The 21,633-nt window shown below is 39.6% G+C and overlaps 2 protein-coding genes and 1 non-coding gene across 3 annotated transcripts; all 3 read left to right on the forward strand.

Moving 5' to 3' along the window:
- Positions 1-3,948: 3,948 nt before the first annotated feature.
- LOC117631943 (BTB/POZ domain-containing protein At3g44820) lies at positions 3,949-8,012 on the forward strand. The gene is made up of 4 exons (XM_034365285.1): positions 3,949-4,718; positions 5,042-5,111; positions 5,631-6,839; positions 6,938-8,012. The coding sequence occupies exons 1-4, from the start codon at positions 4,669-4,671 to the stop codon at positions 7,505-7,507; spliced, it is 1,899 nt and encodes a 632-aa protein (XP_034221176.1). The 5' UTR covers positions 3,949-4,668; the 3' UTR covers positions 7,508-8,012.
- A 1,958-nt stretch (positions 8,013-9,970) lies between these two features.
- On the forward strand, positions 9,971-10,052 carry TRNAS-GCU. Its single transcript has one exon. It is a non-coding gene; the product is annotated as a tRNA-Ser (tRNA).
- A 175-nt stretch (positions 10,053-10,227) lies between these two features.
- On the forward strand, positions 10,228-15,482 carry LOC117633016 (protein RETICULATA-RELATED 1, chloroplastic). Its single transcript, XM_034366678.1, has 7 exons — positions 10,228-10,801; positions 10,929-11,027; positions 11,310-11,530; positions 12,533-12,602; positions 12,882-12,961; positions 14,110-14,174; positions 14,992-15,482. The coding sequence occupies exons 1-7, from the start codon at positions 10,277-10,279 to the stop codon at positions 15,183-15,185; spliced, it is 1,254 nt and encodes a 417-aa protein (XP_034222569.1). The 5' UTR covers positions 10,228-10,276; the 3' UTR covers positions 15,186-15,482.
- Positions 15,483-21,633: the final 6,151 nt, after the last annotated feature.

The raw sequence follows: 21,633 nt of genomic DNA on the forward strand, positions 1-21,633 counted from the left end.
CTCATTACTCCTCTCTGGTTCTGTATATAGATAATGATCATTATATGCACCTACCTACGCTCATTAAACCAACCTGCTCATATAATCTACTCATGAACAAGTGGAATTAATGTTTGTGCATGAGTGCATTTGTTGGGCTTGGGGATCTTCAATAGAACTATTGTTGTAGAAGTCTCATTTTGTTGAAGGATGTTTCAAATAAATTTATTTAAGGAATATTTTGGCGGGCCTATTCTGCATAGTTTTTGAATGATCAAACCGTTTATTTTTTCACAAATCATCATTGAAAAAGACTAAGCAAATCGTAAACCATTAAGACATTAGTGATAATGGAATAAGTAGACCAACACAGTTTTTTAAATAAACACTAGAATAGCTACCTACCTTCTAACCATGCTCAAACATCTGATTTGGGTGCTTTTTTGCATATATGATCTATGAATTAAGACATGAAAATTTGACAGATCATTAAAATACAATGCGGAATAGACTCTATAAATATAATTTTTTAATGAACTTATTTAAAAGATCTCTCAACTGGAATTTCCTTGATTATATTTTAGCAAATCAACAATATCAACATAATATTCTATTTTTCCATATCAAGACTGTTGGGTTATGTGCTATCGATATATACTGCAACAATTTCAACACAACCAACAATATGAACAACGACATATCGATATGATGTCGATATAATGATTTAATTGAGAACATTGACACATTAAAAATTGGGTTAATCATTTTATTAGTCCCTGAACATAGACCCAATTTGCATTTGAGTACCTCAATTTCTAAAATGATTCCCGTGCTCCTTCAATTTCACTTTTGTTAGGACAAATGGTCTTGTCGTTAATTTTGTTAACTTTTTTGTTAAATGCAAGGGCAAAATGGTATTTTTGTATCAAAATTGATGAAAATATGAATAAAAAATTAAAGGGTAAATTACTCAAATGGTCCTCAAACTTATACCTGATTTACATTTTGGTTCCTCAACTAAATTATTTATTCAAATGATCCATCAACTCTATATTATTCACTCCAGTGGTCCTACAATCTAATTTTCTGTTAGATTTAACCTAATTTTATGGTAAATAATGACAAATTTGCCCTCATATTTAACAGAAATATTGACAGAATATAACGGTAGGACCAATTAAGCGAATAATATAGAGTTGATGGACCATTTGAACGAATAATTTAATTAAGGGACCAAAATGTAAATTGAGTATAAGTTTGAGGACCATTTGAGTAATTTACCCAAAATTAAAATTAAACTCTCTCTCGTTGATTTTTTATTTGATTTGTGAGATCCCACATCGACCAAACGGAGAGGGGGTGATGTGCCTTATATGGCACACCTCGCATCCATCTAGTGGGAGACCTTTTGGGAGCTCACTGGCTTCGGGTTCGTAGGAACTCCAAAGTTAAGCGAGTTGGAGGCTGGAGCAATCCCAGGATGGGTGACCACCCTGGGAAGTTGCTTCGTGAGCTCCCAGAAACAAAATCGTGCGGGCTGGTGAGAATGTAGCCAGCCCAAAGCGGACAATATCCTGCTACGGCGGAGCCGGTCCGGGGTGTGACAGTTTGGTATCAGAGCCACTCCGCCGTGTGGTGCGAGTGTGCCGACGAGGACGTCGGATCCCTTAAGGGGGGTGGATTGTGAGATCCCACATCGACCAAACGGAGAGGGGTGATGTGCCTTATATGGCACACCTCGCATCCATCTAGTAGGAGGCCTTTTGGGAGCTCACTGGCTTCGGGTTCGAAGGAACTCCGAAGTTAAGTGAGGTGGAGGCTAGAGCAATCCCAGGATGGGTGACCACCCTGGGAAGTTGCTTCGTGAGCTCCCAGAAACAAAACCGTGCGTGCTGGTGAGAATGTAGCCAGCCCAAAGCAGACAATATCCTGCTACGGCGGAGCCGGTCCGGGGTGTGACATGATTTTCTTTTATTGTTAATTTAAAGATATGATTTTTTAATCATTTTTTTTTGTTTTAATATAAAAATACCATTTTTCCCCTGCATTTAACAGAAAAAGTTAACAAAATTGACGGTAAGACCATTTGTCTTAACGAAAGTGAAGTTAAAGGACCACGTGAACCATTTTGAAAATTGAGGTACTCAAATGCAAATTGGGTCTAAGCTTAGGGATTAATAAAATGACTAACCCTTAAAAAGAGTGCTGCTAAACGAACCCTAAAATTAACTGAATACACCTTACTATATATATTGAATTACTGATTTACCCTAATATAAAATGACCAAAAAGGATATATGAAATTGTGAAACAAATATAATTTTAATAAGTACACCCTATTAACCATATTCAACCCTAATCAAGAGATTACTCGGTACCCATCTTTGTGATCCGCGAGTCAGAATGGCTTGGAGCAGATGAAGCTTTCCTTCTTTCTTCTCAGAACTATTTCTTGGCAACTTGGATTAGACAACTTAAAAAGCAGCGACACATCTACTAGAGAACTTTTAGAAGGGTGCTTTTGACTTCGTTGTTGTCAATGTTAACTAGTTTTGCATATTGATTGGAGAGCTTCTTGCTGATTCTTGATGTGAGTAAATAACATCAAGGTTTCAATCTATTATGTACACTTTAGAATCTAATAATCTATTTGAATTGTGGCCAATTTTCCCCCACAGCATTTGCACAAGCCATAAGCTCCAATTGTTGTACTCAACACAGACCATTTTCCTTTTCCCAACCAGCCCTGCCCATGCCAGCCCCCACCTCCATTCTCAATTGCGTCCCTTATCAATCTTGGATCCCATTTTATTTTTTCCACTCTTGCAGCTTCTTTGCTATGAAAACAATTCATAATTAAATTGGCAGTAGACGGTGAGACCCTCCTTATACTTGTTCTTAGTTTGTGCAGCATATAATACACATTGTCACCTTTACCAACTCCCACACTCACTCGTAAGAGGGCCTCTAGTTCAGGCTCTTCTAAATAGACACCATGCTCCAACATGTGTTTCTCAATAGCAAATGCTTTATCAATATCTCCACTACGGTAAAAATAATGCTACAAGTATTAGGGTGTACCAGGGGTATTTTTGATAGTTCTATAGGGTGTACTTAGTTAATTTTACATTTTAATTAAAATATTAAAATGTACTTAAATCATAAGGTGTACTCAACTAATTTTAGAGTTCATTTCGCAACAATCCTTATAAATCACATTTAAGAGAGGTTTTCCCATCAAAGAAAATCCTCTCAATTCAATCTTTATGATCCGTGGCAGCTAGCTATAGCCCAGCTGTGTCAAACAACTCGCTAACAAGCTGTACCAATCATTTTCATGTTTAGCAACACATGGACATTTTCTGCAAGGATGATAAGGACTGGCAAACATCAGGAATTAATCTAGTAGTAATAATAATATTGGTACGTAATTTAAACTGATTTTAATTTTCGTTTCTTTCATATGAAGATTTGTTTGGGCTATTAATTTTGATTCATCTACACTGACCGTATATATAATAGATAGAGCACCCTTTGTCAAATATGTAGTCAAATTTGAACACGTCTATGTTTATTATGAGGAAAAAAAACATTTTCACACCACATGAATTATACAAGTCATGATGCAAATAGGATGAACTAAATTTACCTTATTTCAAAGGGTCACGAGTAAAAAGGTATTGTGAGTAGGCTGGAGTGGGCTGTATCATAAACCCTTGTTGCAAATTGTCGCTCCTAGTAAGTCTAATCTCGTAAAAGAGATTCCAAATTCAAATAGAAATTTAAAAGTAAATGAAAAAACACTTCTACCGAACGTCACATGTAGGACCCGTAGAAGTAGTTACAACTCCTAAAGACATTCTTTAGGTTTTTTTCATTTCATTACAAAAAAAAGAAGACATTATTTTATTTATTATTATTTTTTTATTCACAACGACACTAATACAACCAGAAGAATGATGTGCTTCTGGTGGGTCCCATGCCCCACACTCACAAACACTCTGCAAAACCGTAGTTACTCGGATGAATATGAAATACGATGGAGTCAATCTTCCACGATCAGACAGACACCACGCGTTTGGGAAAATCATTGCAGGGAAGGTGTTTGACAAAAAGCCTCAGACAAACCACATTATTATTAACCTTTGTCTCCAAACTCCATTATTTCTCGGCCGGCTAAAGCCCCATCGAGTCATCGACCGCTGATTGATGCTTTCGCTTCGATCTCCATTGTTATGTTCCCACACATGCCGGCCTCTTGTGCTTGTCCCATTTTAAAATTCACTTGCTTTGCTCTCACACTTGGGACTGTTTTGGCGTCGTGATCTGTGCATCCTTTTCTGGGTTTTGATTATAGAATTTGAAATTGTGTTGGGTTTTTTTTAATGGTCCCATGGTATTTGGTGGTGGTGTGGGGTTGGGGTTTTGTCCCTTGATGAAGGGAGAGACTAGAGGAAGTCATAGCTGTAAAGGCCCACTGGTTGGTGTTTGGGCACACGACCTTTGTTTGACTTGCTGGACTTGGATTCCTACTTACGTTGCTTGGCATCTTTAACCTCTTCTTCTTTTTTCACCTTTGATTAAAGAAATCGTTTCTCGATCTCTGTTCTCCACCCAAAATGAAGCTACTGTTTGGCTAGAGAGAGAGAGAGAGAGAGAGAGACAGGGTACTGTCTTCCCGCTTCAACCATGCCTCCAGCTGGGAAGGTTTCAGAGTTTCGCAAAGAAGGCAATGACTGGTACTCTCTCTCTCTCTCTCTCTTCTGCATACACTTCCAAGCACAGAAATACAATCTCAATTGTTGAAAGCTTTAATTCTCATCGTTATTGTTCTTTTTGAGATTGAATTAAATGGGTCAGTGTTATTATGGCCCTTTTAAGGCCAGAGGCCAGAGTCTGATTATATTTTAATTACAGCCTTCACTTCCATAGTTCAATTATAATTCAGTCTCAATACACCTTTTTTTTTTTATTAGAATGAAGTTTGATTTTTTTCATTGAATTATATATGAGAGAGTTGGAGAGACTGTGATTGATGTATTGTGTTTTTTTGCCCCGCAAGGTTTTGCAAAGCGGGATTGCCAAGTGATGTTACTGTTGTGGTGGACGGCGTGAGCTTCCATCTTCACAAGGTATGCACCTATCTTTTGCTGTGGTGGGTTATGGAATTTTGGGGATTTAGAATGGATAGGAACTGATAAAAACGTTTGTGTAATTCCCAAACTTCAGAAATAAGTTGTTGACTGGCTTGTTAAGATTATGCTAGATTTTTCATGAGCTTTTCGGTTTCCCTGGTAGTTGGTGGTGCACTATAAGCTTTCAATATTTGTTTCCCTTACAAAAATAGAAGGTATTTGTCGAATGGAAGCCGTGTTTTAAGTGGTTATTTTCCCCCTGCTATCTTTTTAAGGATGATTATATTCTGGAAATTGAAGCATTAAATGCTAGACATGTTGTTGATAGCTTCATTTCACTATTAGTGATAAACTGTTATGTTATGTTTCTTAGTTGATTTTTTCTGCATTGTGATCTGTTGTTGTTTCTCCTGTCTTCCTCCTTTTAAGGATATTTTTATAATGGAAAATATTGTCATAGTTGTCACAGTGAATTTAAATAGGACTTATCACTTATGACAATTCATAACTGTCCAGTTTCCTCTCATATCAAAATCTGGGAAGATAGCACGTATGTATGAGGAGTCTAAAAGCACACGTGACAAGATTTTCACTGCACTTCTGGAAGAATTCCCTGGTGGCCCTGACACATTCCTCATTGCAGCTAAATTCTGCTATGGTATGCGGGTTGAATTGACTCCAAGAAACATAGTACTGATCTACTGCACAGCAGACTACCTTGAAATGACAGATGAGTACGGAGAAGGCAACTTGCTCTCAAAGTCAGAGAGTTTCTTCCATAAGAATGTACTTAACAACTGGAAAGACTGTATCTTGGCACTTCAAAGTTGTGAGACTGTTATCCAAAGGGCAGAAAAACTTCATGTAGTAAACAAATGTGTAAATGCTCTGTCTGTGATGGTATGTACAGATCCTAGTTTATTTGGATGGCCCATGATGATGTATGGTAGTTTGCAGAGCCCTGGTGGAAGCATCCTATGGAATGGCATTAACACCGGAGCAAGAATTCGAAGCTCTGAGTCTGACTGGTGGTTCGAAGACATCTCATACCTCAGTGTGAGTTTGTTTGAGAGACTTATCAAGACAATGGAAACAAGGGGTATAAGACCCGAAAACCTAGTGGGTGCTGTAATGCACTATACCAGGAAGTACCTACCTGGTCTGGGACGATGGCAGGGTGGACAACATGGTATACCAAGAACAGTTACAAGTTTTAGTTTGACACCCATTGCCCTTGATCAAAGGGTAGTTTTAGAATCCATTGAAAAACTTCTTCCCCGAAAGAAGGGGAAATCATTTTGCCGTTTTCTACTTGGTCTACTTCGTGTGGCATTAATTTTGGGTGTCAGTGAAACCTGCAAGGATGCATTGGAGAGGAGAATAGGAAGGCAACTGGAGTTGGCAACCCTAGATGGCCTTCTGATTCCTACATATTCAGATGCTGACGCGTTGTATGATACCGACTGTGTTGAACGGATAATCCATCATTTTATGTCGTCAGAATCAAAGGTCACACCATTTTCTCCATCATCATTTGACATGGAAACATCACCATCATCAAGACCATTACAAAAAGTTGCAAAGTTGGTAGATAACTATATTGCGGAGGTTGCTTCAGATGCGACTTTAAAACCAGCAAAGATACGCTCTCTTGCAGAGGCCCTCCCAGAATCTTCAAGGACTTTGTTTGATGGCTTGTATAGGTCACTGGATATATACTTCAAGGTTTAATTTTGCTAGACCACCTCTTGAGAGAAAAACTGCCTTTTTCTTATTTCTTCAAATTTGTTTGAAGTTTTATAATGCTGATTCCAATTTTTCAGGCACACCCTTGGCTCTCAGATAAAGAGAAGGAAGAACTTTGCAGCATCATTGACTTCTCGAAACTATCTATTGATGCCTGTGCCCATGCATCCCAAAATGAAAGGCTGCCACTTAGAGTTGTTCTTCAAGTCCTGTTCTTTGAGCAGATGCATTTGAGAACCGCTCTAGCTGGTTGTCTTCATGGCTTGGAAACTGAGAGTGGCCCTGCAGGTCCTGTGACTGTCCCAGGTGACATGGCTGGCCAGATTATACAGAGGGACGGGTGGGTGACGATGGTGCGTGAGAACCGGGTTTTAAAGGTGGATATGGAAAAGATGAGATCTAGAGTCGGTGAACTCGAAGAAGAGTTTAGTAAAATAAAGCAAGAGATGAAAAAGGTGAACAAATCACATAGCTCTCTCAGTTCTCCTCGTGTGGTTGCCAGGAGAATTGGGTGCAGTCTTCTTTCGCGACCCTCTGATGCTAAACCAGATACCATTGAAAGTACTGGGCCCTCCCCAAGAATATCAGTTGAGCAGGCACGCCCGTCCCTGCATTCTAGACACAAGAAAAGTTTCTCATTGTTCTGAGAGCTAGTATAAAGAAATTGAAGTCATGCCTCGACACATAGAGGCTCTGGTTGGTTCTCAGAAAACGTGTGAGAAAGGAATCGGAAATCCATAAGCAGGGCCCTCGTTTCCTTCACGTTTCTGTTAACCAACCAGAATTCTTTCAGAGGTCTCTGAACGGAGGATGGTTTGCAACTTACCCATACTCACAGAAAGTATTGTTCTTTTGAAGTTGGATTTTGAGTACAGAGAGAAATTCTTTTCACCTATTGAGAGGGTAAGTCATCAAAGGATGAACCATTGTAATTTAAGAAAAACAAAAATAGAAGTTATGATTACTTGTTATAGAATGCTAGTCCCATCTAAGGATTTATTTGTACAAGTAAATACACCTTGTTTCACATAGAGGAAATAAATGTTTTAGTTTCTATTGTTTAAAGTTTGTTCTTGGGTTTATACATGTACATCTTTAAGAACCAAGTTGTAACTCATAAGTTTGTGAAATAGTGGAAAACTATGTTTGAAATTGCTTGGCTTTCTTGTGTCCTTTAAATTTAGCATGTAAATTAGAAGAACTTCACAAACAAACACTAACAGGAAATTCTTGGCAAAAGTTCAGCAAAGTAGGTGAGGACTGATGTGTTAGTTTTGATGATGACTTGGCCACTTACACTTAGTCAAACACTACTTCCATAATCAGACTGGAAGCATCTGTTTGGAGGAGGATAAAATTTTGGATTGAGAATCTTAAACCATTCTATAAAAAGATGCTCTAATTAAGAATATTTTCAATCCTCAAAGGAAGGAGAAAATTAAAACAAGGTCATTATCTCTGTGTTACTTATCTAGAATGAGTATTGAACTTTGATTTTAGGAGTCGTAAGAGGCATGACTGTCGCAACACTAGAACCAAGGTTTTGTGTTGATAGTGCAACTCCTTGAGCATGATTCCCTCCTGATGAACAAATGACACCCCTGGCTAATTGTTTCTTGAGAGCTTGGTCATATTGTAGGCTCCTCTCACAATTTAAAGGAGTAGATATGCATGGAGTGGGAGTTAATTCTCCCAATTACATGCTTTTAATTTTAAGCCATAAGTTGAAAAAATTGAAATAAAAAATAAAAATAAAAATGTGTCCTTATGCAAAGAGATTTTGATATATGAAAGCTTTTTTTAATTATTATTATTAATAATTAGGATAAGGGAATTCAAACTTGGAATTTCTTCCAACATATTGAGAAGATAAGTACCATCAAATTTAAAGCTAGTTGGTGATATATGAAACCCTTGAAAGGTAACCTTTGTCTACATAAAGTTCTTTGTCGTGCCGACCCATTAAATTAATCGGATCGTGTCACGTCAGTCCATCTATAAAAAAATATGAATCCAAGCATAGTCTAAAACCCAAACCCACATTAAAAAGGGTCATACTCGGCCGGACCAAGGAGACTAAAACCTACCAATACTTAACCAACTTACCACCTCAACCATCATGCTTGTTTTGAATTAAATATTCCAAAACTTCTCCTAAACTTAGAACAAACAATTGACAAAACAGTGATAAAATAATAATAGCTAGCTATAATCTTCCAACCAACTGTGGATTTGAACCTATTGAACTTAATCATTTGAGCTCAGATTGACATGACCCATTGGACTTATTCATTTGAGCATGAGCCCACATAGCCCATTGGATTTGATCATTTGAGCCCAACACGACCCAAGCTCTTAATTTTATTTGATCACTATCTAGGTAAGATATGGATGTGTTTGAATGGTCTCACTAATAAGACTATAAATATAATGTTCAAATTCAAGTCATTTATCTATTGTGCTCTTTTTTTATTATTATGGTGCTATGCTTTGCCTTAATCCCTGTTACTTTTCAAATAATTTTGGTAAAGCATGGTGTTTGATGGGAGAGTGAGAAGTTTATGTGACAAGATAGAAAAGGTAGTTGATGAGAAGCATGTAAGGTGATTTTGTTTGCATGGGCATTATGTAGGCTTTATTTTATGATTCATGTATGAGTGACAAGTTTGATTTAAAATAAAAGGAATATAGCCTTTAAGTTTTTAGTTTATAATATGAGAGTCAAATCGTTAACATGTAAATATTGATATCTACCACGATCAATTAAACTAGTTGGGCTAAAGTTACCTAGTATTCATAGTAGGGGATAATATCCATAACTTGATTTCCACTTATTATCATATCCAACTCGTAAAACTTCGGAGAAAATGAGAATTTTGTTTCGAGATAACTCAAGATCAATTCAAGCTCAACATTTATTACTTATGAGTGTATGAAATTCTCAATTCCAATATCATAAACTCAGCATTCCATAATACTTTTATTTAACTTTTTTTAGTAAATATTAAACAGCATTTTCCTTTATTTGTACATACATTTTTGTTTTTCGTTATCTTTAAGTTTTAAGAAAGCAAATAAGTAAGCATCTCACTGTAAAACTAACATCAAACGTCGCTTTGGCCGAGTGGTTAAGGCGTGTGCCTGCTAAGTACATGGGGTTTCCCCGCGAGAGTTCGAATCTCTCAGGCGACGATTTCAATTTTTTAATTTAATTTCCTAAAACTTTTATACAGAGGCCTAAAAGGCAAAACTGTTTTGACAGCCATTCACCTGTTGACACGTGCTCCATTTCCATGGACAGAACCGCATGTAATAACAATCCCTTGGGTCAAATATTCTTGGGACTTCTCTTCGCTGTTTTTTTTTTTTGGGTCGAAAAGACTTCTCTGTGCTTTTGTGCTCGTAACTTACGAACAATGTCAGTCTGCTCGCCACCACCATCGCATTCCCACCTCCCAAACGCCGTCGTTTCGAACTCCGTCCCCGAATTTAGAATTCCTCTAAAATGTCCCGAAAACCCTAAACTCCATTTCGAGCTCACAAACTCCTTAAAGCTGGTGGCTTCACGCCATTCCTCGTTTCGTAACCGCCGGTTCTATCTCAATTGCGCGGGATCGGACGCGACCTTTGTTGCGGGACAGAATGGTAATTTCACGGTGGCAGAAGCTAGGGTTTCTGAGCCGAGAATAGATGGCTCCGGTGGAGGCAATGATGGTGGTGATGGTGGAGATTCATTTGGTGGTGGAGGAAGAGGTGGAGAAGGAGAAGGAGATGGTGGTGATAAGGGTGGGGAGGGAGATGAGTTTGGGCCATTGTTGAAGTTTGATGAGGTGATGAAGGAGAGTAAAGCTCGGGGCGTGAAGCTTCCTCAGGATATGGTTGAGGCTGCGAAGACTACTGGGCTTCGGGAAGTGTTTCTTCAACGCTACTTGGATTTGCAGGTTTAAAGTTTTGCCTTTGGTCTCCATTTCTATTGAAAAATCTTCAGATATATGGTTTTTGCTAAGTTGCTTATTGGGTTTCTAATTTATATATATATATATATATATATATATATTTGAATTTCAGGGGTCAGTTTGGCCACTGAGCTTTTTGATGAAGTACTGCTCTATGCTACGAAATCGTATGCTGGCTGATCCTTCCTTTCTTTTTAAAGTTGGGACAGAGGTTTGTTTTCGTGATCTTTCTTTTTGGTAAATATTGTTTTTGAGTAATTTGTGTTTCAAGTCAAGGGACTGTAAATCATTAGTGCTCGTGAAAGAATTGTAGCTCTGCATTTTTCACTGTAAATATCAGTAATTGAGTTTGTGGGTCATTGTTTGCATTGGTGATAGTCCTATGAATTCCATTAAATATACCTTGCCTTCAAATTGGACCATTACATTTGATAGTTGTTGATCTTGTCGAATACTGAAGAAATTTCTCTTCCTCAACTCTTTTGTAATGCAGATAGTCATAGATTCTTGTTGTGCAACATTTGCAGAAGTTCAGAAAAGGGGAAAGGATTTCTGGGCTGAGTTTGAGTTGTACGCTGCTGATCTTTTGGTTGGAATAGCTGTTGACATTGCTTTGGTTGGCATGTTGGCACCCTATGCTCGAATTGGAAAGCCATCAGTATCACGAGGATTATTTGGACGCCTCCAACATGCTTGTGCTGCCCTTCCTAGCAGGTTAGCACTGCAAGGCAGTAATTTAGGAACTAATATTCTGCTGAATTTTATGTTATATAATATGTCCATAATTACTGCGCTTGACTTGCATGTGGCAAGAGCTCAACAAGTATTGATATTGTATTATTTACCCCTAATTTATTCCATCTTACCAGTCACCTCCGTTTCTATTTTTAATTAATTTCATTGGAAATGTTAAAAATAGGACACATACCCAGTGGAAAAAGGACCTTGTGATGAATTTTTGGAAATCATGAATTTTTCTTCATCATTCAGCTCTTCTTTGATATCTAGAAACTGTTAATGTCGAAGTTTCTTATCCAATTATGTTGACCAGCATAAATTGGTATCTTTTGGTTCCTCCTTGGGTTAGATAGGCTCTCTTGTTGGATGCACGATCATCATCATTTGTATGCATCAGACCTATTCTTGGCTCCAAAAATTTCTCTATATCTTCTTTTAATGTCGTTGTTTTGCACATTGCAAATCTGCTAGAACTAAACGTTAGCTATTATTTTCACAACCTCATTGCATGGTTTAGTACAATGAGGATCCAGTTACATTTTGATACTGAATTTGTCTGCTTCCAGATACTTAGACTCAGTATAAAAGGGTTTTCGGTGACTTTGAAATAGGAGAGTATTCTCAATATATCTCTGATAACATGAATAAGGATATTGATCTTATTGTCTCTGTTCATTGAAAGATGATGAAATATGCTGTTTCCCATCATTATTCTTTAATTACTCTTTTGGTGCTTCCAATAATTTGTAGGCCCACATGTGCCCCCATGTGCCCCCCATGATGAAACCACATGACTAACTAGCAGTCACTTTTCCAAATGTGGAACTCAGGGCTGCCTCTTTCTGACCTCTTAACTGTGTTCTTATCTTATCTCCCACAGTTGGTTTCAAACCAATGATTCTTTCTAGCATTCTTCCTTCGTGAAGCTTTGGATGATCTTGAATAAGTTAATCACTGTACACTATTCCTCATATGCAGTGTCTTTGAAGCTGAAAGACCGGGATGTAAATTCTCAGTGAAGCAGAGAGTAGCCACATACTTCTATAAGGTACAAGATCTTAATATTAATGTTGTCTTATTCTTCCTCTTATGCAACTGACAAGTTATTATTGGTTAGATGCCCTCTGGGTTGTAAATATTGAAGAGAATGCCCCATCGAGGGATGGAGTTTTTTTAATTTTTCTTTAGTTTCTAAACGAAATTCCTGTTTAATGATTTGCGCTTTTTTCTATACCAGTTTCCTGTACCATTCTTATTTCTCTACAGCCCAAATCTGGGTTCTAGTTGTGCTATGTTTATCTTTAATTGATTGGTACGTGTTGTCCAGGGTGTGTTGTATGGATCAGTTGGCTTTGTATGTGGTCTTATTGGACAAGGAATTGCAAATCTTATCATGAATGCCAAACGGTATGCTTTTCTATCTTTATAATTTCTACAGTATTTCTCCCTTTTTTGCCAGACCTTAGTCTCTCTTGGTTGGTATCCACTGTTAAATGTATCTTTTAAGTATGCATACTTCTATATACTTGAAAGAGAGGGAAACACATGAGACCTGAGATTTAATGTGATTTCATTCTCCTCTTGAATTTTGAATAATTTGAAATCACTGAGAGGTACATTTTCTTTTGTTTCCATTCAGGCTCATCTACCACCTCTTCAGGTTGACCAGAAAATGAAATTTTGTTTATTCTCTTTAAATTAATATCAGAGTGAGGTGGTTAGATGAAGGTCTTTTCCTGACCTGCAGGGAAAGGGGTCTTAAGTCGTTTAAATGTAGGTGCAAGACTTGATTGTCTTCAGAATACATTGAATGGAACTTCTACTAGAATAGTGCATGAATATTATTTTACCATCAAGTTCATTGATGAAACACTCATCATGTTGCCTGCCAAGCTAGTGGGAAAAAAAGAATGTCTTGGGACCATAAATCACTAAGGAGCATACGAATTATGCATCTTTTTCTAGTTGTTTCCCTCTTCGTAATTTATACTGAAAAACCTGAATTGGGTTTTTGGTCGTTTCGAATATTTGAAGTGTCAGGCAGTTTCTGTTATATATATAATATACATGGAGCTTCAGTTGAGGGATCCCTCAAATAAGCTTATTTGAGGGATAGTAGGGCCCGCTCCGTATTGTATTTCACTAATTCAAACAGTCTATTTTGTAGAAACTCATTCAAAGATCATCTCTACAAAAAATCACTTGAATCCGATATCATTTGACCACTCAATTGAATTATTGAAATTTTAGTACTTTCTTGAAGCACCGTGTTCATTGATTTTGTTGGACACAATTGGATATCGAAACTGTTTCCGATTTGCCTAATTTTTTGCTAGGATGATCTATGAATGAAGACTTAAAAAATCGATGGTTTGGATTGTTGAAAAAAAATTCGTATGGGACCCTTAAGGGTATCCCTCAAATAAAATTATTTGAGGGATCCCTCAATAGAAGGGGACTGACTGTTATATATATATATATATATATATATATATATATATATATATATCTCTCTCTCTCTCTCTCTCTCTCTCTCATTTTTTATTTATCATCAGGAGCATAAAGAAGACAGAAGAGGACATACCTGTGCCGCCTCTTGTGAAAAGTGCTACTCTTTGGGGTAGGTCCTGTTCTTTTTGTTCTGATTTCAATTATTTCCCTCATCAAGTTTTTTTTTAAAAGTCTGAAACCTTTATAGTCATTGCACTGTTTACTTTTGTCCATTTATTATGCAAACGGCTCTGTCTTCGTACTGACATCAAGGAATAAAATCTAAACTAGAAGAATACATAAACATAATTGAACAAATAAATCAGATCCTTGTTCTGGTTTGATAAATCCGAACGAAATTTCAAAGTTTTTAGTAAAGAAACTTAAGTATTAAGCATGGAATTTGATCGTTCCATAAATAATTAGTAGTGGTTATTTACCTTGGTGCTCATTTAGAACATAATTTAGAGAGCTTTTTTCTAGAATAAAAATACTCTGGACATACATAAATTTGATTTCTTGACTAAATTATAAAAATAAAATACTTAAACCGTTGTAATTGATAAGTATGTATGTGTGTCAAATAAACATGTATATTAATAAACAGTGACTTAGTTGTTATTCCTGTAGGATGGGCTATCCAGGATAACACTTTCTGTTTAATGTGATACGCATCTTATGATATGGGAATGTTATTATATGATGCTTGCACACAACTTTTGTTTCTGCAATCTGCACTTAAAATGAAGAGCACAGTATATTCCTGCCATTTGATTCCTTTTTTCTGATATCGTAAATGGAGTCGATCTCAATACTTTTGACTTCACAATACAGTTTTCTTTATAACGTTATTTGCTAGTGTGCTTGCACTAAAAGATAACATTGATGTAGTACGTAGTACAACCTCCGCCCACTTGTTACGCTAATTGTTTTGCTCTCTGAATCAGGTGTTTTTCTTGCTGTCTCATCCAACACTCGTTACCAGATTGTAAACGGTCTGGAAGGGCTTGTTGAAGCATCACCGTTGGCAAAGCGTGTGCCACCTGTTGCAATGGCATTTACCATAGGTGTACGATTTGCCAACAATATCTACGGCGGTATGCAATTCGTAGATTGGGCTAAATTGAGTGGAGTGCAATAGCAGCAGCAATGCATACCAATTAATTACCAACTATAGAGTGACAGATTTTGCTTCCGGTTCTCAAATGCTAAATGGTTGTGTATGTTCTTTATATTTTTGACTCAGATTTAGTCTGCTATAGATCACCCCCAAAGGAGGGGGCTAGATCATTTTGCTGGGGGCTTGATAATATATTGCTTATGTTAGTGATAAGAAACAATGCCTTGTGTTCATGAATTATGCATCTTATGATCTGCCTCTCATCTACCTCTATCTTCACTGAACCATAGTAATCATAAACCCCCCGAATTGAAAACCTGGTAAGACTTTCATTTACCATGGATTCACAGCCACTGGCTAGTGATTTTCCCAATGCCATAAAGACACCCTTTGATTTGTTTGCATCACCCAACATTGTACCCACGCTGCGCTTATTATTTTTTCTTTTTATCAGGTGAAGTTTTTTTTGTTAAGTTAACGGGTCATTTCATTTTCATATTAATACCCAGTTTCAACATGTTAGGATTTAGGTTATTTTAATTAAAATATGTTCATGTTTTAGTGTGATAATGTAAGGCATGTTCTATTTAAGTTTTCTACTAGTGATTTATTTATTTAATTAAAAATGTATATTTTATAGTTTTATAATGAGTGAAATTGGTGTTTAAAGGGTGAAATGGGTAAATGTTCTGCACGGTTTGAAACGAACTAATAGTGTTAATGGGTGAAACAGGTCGTGGCATCTCGTATAATTCATTATTTTTGTGGATCCGTCTCGTATAATCCATTATTTTTCTGGATCGTGTTAACTACATGAGTTGTGTTCGGGTTGAGCTAATTTCCACATGATATTCACGTGCAAATACATGATTTGTAGCTAGGTCTAATACAAAACTTACAAAGTCATTTCGTTTGTATTTTTTATATGATTATGATCAATGGCAATAGCCTATATGGAGTTCCTTTGTTGGTAGATGGATGGAGTGAATGCCAATCAAACGGATATCTGATCATTTTTGGATCGCATTTGTTAATGTCTATTTTATTACTTAAAAAATAATATCCGTAATGCTTCAAGCAACTACATTTGTGATGGAAATTGGTCTAATCATCTTGATGAAGTAACCTTAATTTGTGGGTTATTTTCTCTACACTTGTGAGAGCTTGTAGTGTATAAACCATTTACCTTTACGCCTTAAGCCACAACAGTTCGAGCATTCTTCTCTCTTTTTGAACTTTCTTGTATCAAAAGAAAGAGATAAATGCTCAAATGTGAATAAAACACAATGACTAAAATTGAAAAATTAAACAGTGATCAAATGTGAGTTGAGGCAAAACATATTGACCAAAAACACACATTTTACTCTAGAAAACATATTGACCAAAAACTTCGTTTAAATATTTTTTACAATTATGTTATGTACATACTAATAAGATTTATTATTTGTTGTCAAAAATGCAATAGCTTTATTTGAAGTACTTTTAAATAAAAAATGACTAGATTATTGTTCGAATTTTAAAAATTGAAACTTGAAAAACAAAATCACTATTTTATTTATAAAGAAAACATTAAATTTTAATATATATATATAATTATTATTATTATTCAAGAAAAGAAATAGATTTGAATTTAAGATATAAATATAATTATATTATGTATTTTAAAAATAAAATAAATATAATTGAATAAGTGGGCTTTAAAAAGGCCGGCTCGTTGGGCTTAGGGCCAACAGGGCCCATAATAAGCCTCAGGTTGGCCCAACTCATTATGCCGAATTACCGTATTTTGGCGCGTTCAAAAATATGGATCATGCTGTGTGAGGCCTTACTTAATTAGGCCGTGCTCATGCCGTACTTGGGCCGGCCCAAAATTACCTTATTTTGGCCCGTTCAAAAATACAAATCATGTTGTGTCAGGCTTGTTTATACCCTAAATAAACGACCTATGTCCTCCGAACACGTGGATAGGATCGTTATTGATCATGGATGGCTTTCGGCATGGTGCCTACCGATCGTTTCCTTTTTACTCGTTGCTATATCGGAAACGTGTCATGCTCACAATCCGCTTCTACAGTCCCACATCGGAAATATGAGCATAGTGCACGCCTCCCAAGGCCTATATAAGAAGACCCCTATCCTCAAAAGAAAGGGAGAGAAACCAACGGTACGCTACCGCTTGATCTGTCAGTTAACATTACTAAAATCGTACTTACAAAAGCATCGGAGAGCCTTCGACTGGTACCACACTGGTGCCCCAAGGTCTTACCGAACGTGTCCTTTTGCAGGTACTTACACTTCTGAAGTTAGACACCTGCCGAAGGCATAACATCACTAAGTTGACGAAATACGTGATGAACCACTTTTTCGCATCAACAGTTTGGTGCCGTCTGTGGGAAACCAGAAAAACCATCAACCCACTATCCCCAAAACACATGGGGACCACCTCAGTACCCACGTTCCTATCGGAAGAAGGGATACCATTCGGAAGGCAGATCGGAGCTAGCCCAGCACTACCCCCAAGCACTCCCTTCGGAAACGCCCCCGCAACCCAAACAACCGCCGAAGCCGAGCTGGTAGCCCAAATCGCGTCCCTGCTGAAGGACATGGCGAGGCTTCAGGAACACAACCACCTTCTTTCGTCCAAAGTAGACGAAACCCAGCAGCTGCTCCACCAGCAGCACACGCAGAACATCCAGACAACTCACTCTTCCCAGAGCTTGCAGACCCCCCCATAGGAAGAGGAAATACGGAAAGGTGGCGAGAGCAACGCCCGCACCTTCCAAACAGTTGGTAGTTCCGACACCCAGGGATCAACCACACGTCCCAAAAAAGGTCTACTCCGATTGCCGACATCGGATTAACGATCGGGAGGCAGAGAGACGGAGGTCTCCAATCAGGATTAGCGCTCGACTAAAGGACTCACGGATGAACGTCCTAGGAAGCAAGTCGCCTATTCGGAAGGTCAGAGGGCTGGACTCCGCAGAGGAGTCGGAATCCGAATACATCCCTTCCACGACCCGAGTTTCCACCTACCGTTCGGCAACGCCTTCTCGTTACTCGGGGGTTAATTCATTGAGCCCACGAAGACACTCGGAAGGTTATGGTTCCGAGGAAATCCCAAGCCGAGACCCTGTTGTCCGACTCCTTTTTCAGAAAGTCCAGAAAATGGAAAACGACAAAGCTCGCTCCCAAGAACCGGAATGGGGGAAGCTTCGGCCCGGACCATTCACTAGGCGCATCCGGCGTTCTCGGCAGGATAGGGAAGTGCAGCAACTGCGTATACCGTTCTATACCAGAACAGAGGACCCTTTAACCCACCTCCACTCATTTCAGTCCGCCATTGGGTGCAAGGGCCTGAGCAATGAAGGGCAATGCTTGCTATTCCCGTCTTCCCTTACCGAAGCAGCCCTGAACTGGTTCTACCGGTTGGAGCCGAAAACAGTAGATTCTTTCGACGAGTTGAAGCAAATTTTCCTCAATCACTTCATGATCCAAACGGACCGTCTTTACTCTGCCGATGATCTGTACACGATTCGGCAACGAGAGGACGAACCGTTGAGAGAATACGCGGCGCGCTTCCGTCACGAATACTCAAGGTGTTCGAAAACAGAAGATAGGGCAGCCTACAACGCCTTCAAGAGTGGCCTTCAGTCCTCGCATTTCCGATACCTAGTACACAGCAGCAACTGGCGCACGTACGACGAACTGATGAAGCAGGCAGCAGTCCACGCCAAAGCTGAATACTTCAACTCGAAACTCGGGGTTCCGGCACGCCGAGAAGATACAGAACCAACCGCTTATCCGGCATAGGCACCATCCTACGGGAGGGACGACCCATATTCGGCAGGTCATAAGAGGAAAGACAACCGTGCCGATCGAAGAGAATTCCGAAGAAGGGAAAAGGGAGGTATGGTTGCAACGACAACCGAGCGCCCCTGCCGAATCGTGATCACGGCAATGAAGTCTTTACCCTATTGAACACTACCTAGGAGGCCGTTCTGATGAACGAGCAAGAAATAATACCAAAGCCGAATCTACGAAGACCCAATCGGCAAGACAACCGGGATACCGGTAAATTCTGCCGATACCATCAGCACAACAGCCATAATACGGAAGACTGTATAAGCCTAAGAAAGATTGTCGAACCGTTGATCAGAGAAGGGAAGCTAGATCAGTATATCGCTCGGCAGCCGCCGGCGCCGGCAGCGAACCCAACTCGGCAGATAAATATGATAAGTACTATTAGCGGTGGCCCCACCATCTCGGAAATGAGCAACCGTTCAATGAAGCAATATGTGCGCGCCGCACAATTTCCTCAGGTATTCGGCATAGAGGTTAATCGGCACCATGAAATACCGAAAGTTCACTAGGAACCGATCACATTTTGCGAAGAGGAGGAAGAGGGAGTCCTCTATCCCCACGACGACCCGATGGTCATCCGAGCAGAAATTACCGACTACGATGTAGGACGAGTACTGATCGATACCGGGAGCTCCGTAAGCGTGATTTTTGCCGAACCTTTCCGAGAAATGGGAATAAACGACAACCAGGTCAACCGGCAGTTGACACCTTTGTTAAGTTTCTTTGGGGACCTAGTCCAACCGGTCGGTAGCGTAAAACTGCCAATTACCTTCGGCACTGCACCAAGGAAAACAACGGTATACGATCAGTTCCTCATCGTTGATTGCCCGACAGCGTACAACGTCATAGTTGGATGAACAGCACTCATCAGGGTTAAGGCACATCTTTCCCCCCACATGCTATTGATGAAGTTCCCGACCCCCAACGGCACAGGAGCTGTCCGGGGAAATCAGCTAAGCGCGCGGACTTGCTATGCCACGGCCCTCAAGGCAACCTCTTTCAAACTCCCCGACGAGACCATGTCTGTGCAGGAGGTACCGAACGGTACGGGACCAGTTGACGACCCAAGAGATGAGTCCCCAACTCCTCACACACAACCCGCCGAGAAACTGGGGACGATAACCTTAAGCGATGAGCAGCCCGATCGTCAGGTTAAAATCGGCACCAGACTCACTCCTGCCCTCCAAACGCAATTCATAAATTTCTTGCGGCACCATTCGGAAGTGTTCGCATGGTCCTACGAAGATATGCCCGACATCGCCCCAGAGATCATCAGCCATAAACTCAGCATTTCCCCCGCTTATAAGCCCGTCAGGCAGAAGCGCCGTTTCGTACGATGCCGAACGATACGAAGCCATGCATACAGAAGTTGACAAACTGCAAACCATCGGCTTCATCAGGGAAGCTGCGTATCCGGTATGGCTGGCAAATTCGATAATGGTATGAAAGGCTACAGGTGGGTGGCGAATGTGCCAAGACTATACCGATCTCAACAAGGCCTGCCCGAAGGACAGCTTTCCGTTGCCACAGATAGACCAGCTTGTGGACGCTATTGCCGGCCACGAACTGCTCAGCTTCATGGACGCCTATTCCGGATACAATCAGATATTCATGCACCCTTCTGACAGCGAACACACCGCCTTCATAACGGACAAAGGGTTGTACTGTTACAATGTCATGTCGTTTGGCCTAAAAAACGCAGGGCAACATATCAAAGGCTTGTCAACAGAATTTTCGCCAAGTGCATCGGCAGCATCATGGAAGTTTACGTTGACGACATGTTGGTAAAAAGCAGAACTGCCGAAGAACACCTGCACAATTTATCAATAATGTTCGGCATACTGAAAGACTACCAGATGAGACTGAACCCAATGAAATGCGCCGTCGGTGTATCTTCTGGAAAATTCCTAGGATTCATGATTAGTCACAGGGGGATCGAAGCGAATCCCGAAAAAATAAAGGCAATCATTGACATGGAGAGGCTGAAAACGATGAAGGACATTTAAAGCCTTACCGGACGCGTGGCCGCCTTGACCCTTTTCATATCAAAGGCTACCGACAAATGTGTACCGTTCTTTAAAGCCTTGAAATGGGGCAAACAGAATATCATATGGACTGCCGAATGTGATAAAGCATTTCAAGACTTAAAGAACTACATGAGCAAAGCCCCCTGTTATCAAAACCACTGCCTGGAGAAATTCTCTCCCTATACCTTTCAGTATCTAACACTGCTGTGAGTTCGGTATTGATACGAATACCAGAGAAAGCTGAGTTACCGATTTTCTATGTCAGTAAGGCACTCAAGAACGCAGAACTTCGATATCCCCCATTAGAACAGCTTGCCCTAGCCCTCTTGGTTTCAGCCCGAAGACTCCGGCCATACTTTCAGGCGCACGGAATCAAAGTCTTGACTAACCAACCGCTCCGGCAAGTGCTCCAAAAACCAGAAATTTCTGGCCAATTGATCAAGTGGGCGATCGAACTCGGAGAATTCGACATACAGTTCATTCCGAGGCCCGCCGAAAAGGGTCAGGCTATTGCCGATTTCATCTCCGAACTTACCCCATCAACAACACTGCCGACGCCCGAGCCGGTAACGGAGACCAGA

Source organism: Prunus dulcis, chromosome 6, assembly GCF_902201215.1.
Source record: "Prunus dulcis chromosome 6, ALMONDv2, whole genome shotgun sequence".
Taxonomy (NCBI): domain Eukaryota; kingdom Viridiplantae; phylum Streptophyta; class Magnoliopsida; order Rosales; family Rosaceae; genus Prunus; species Prunus dulcis.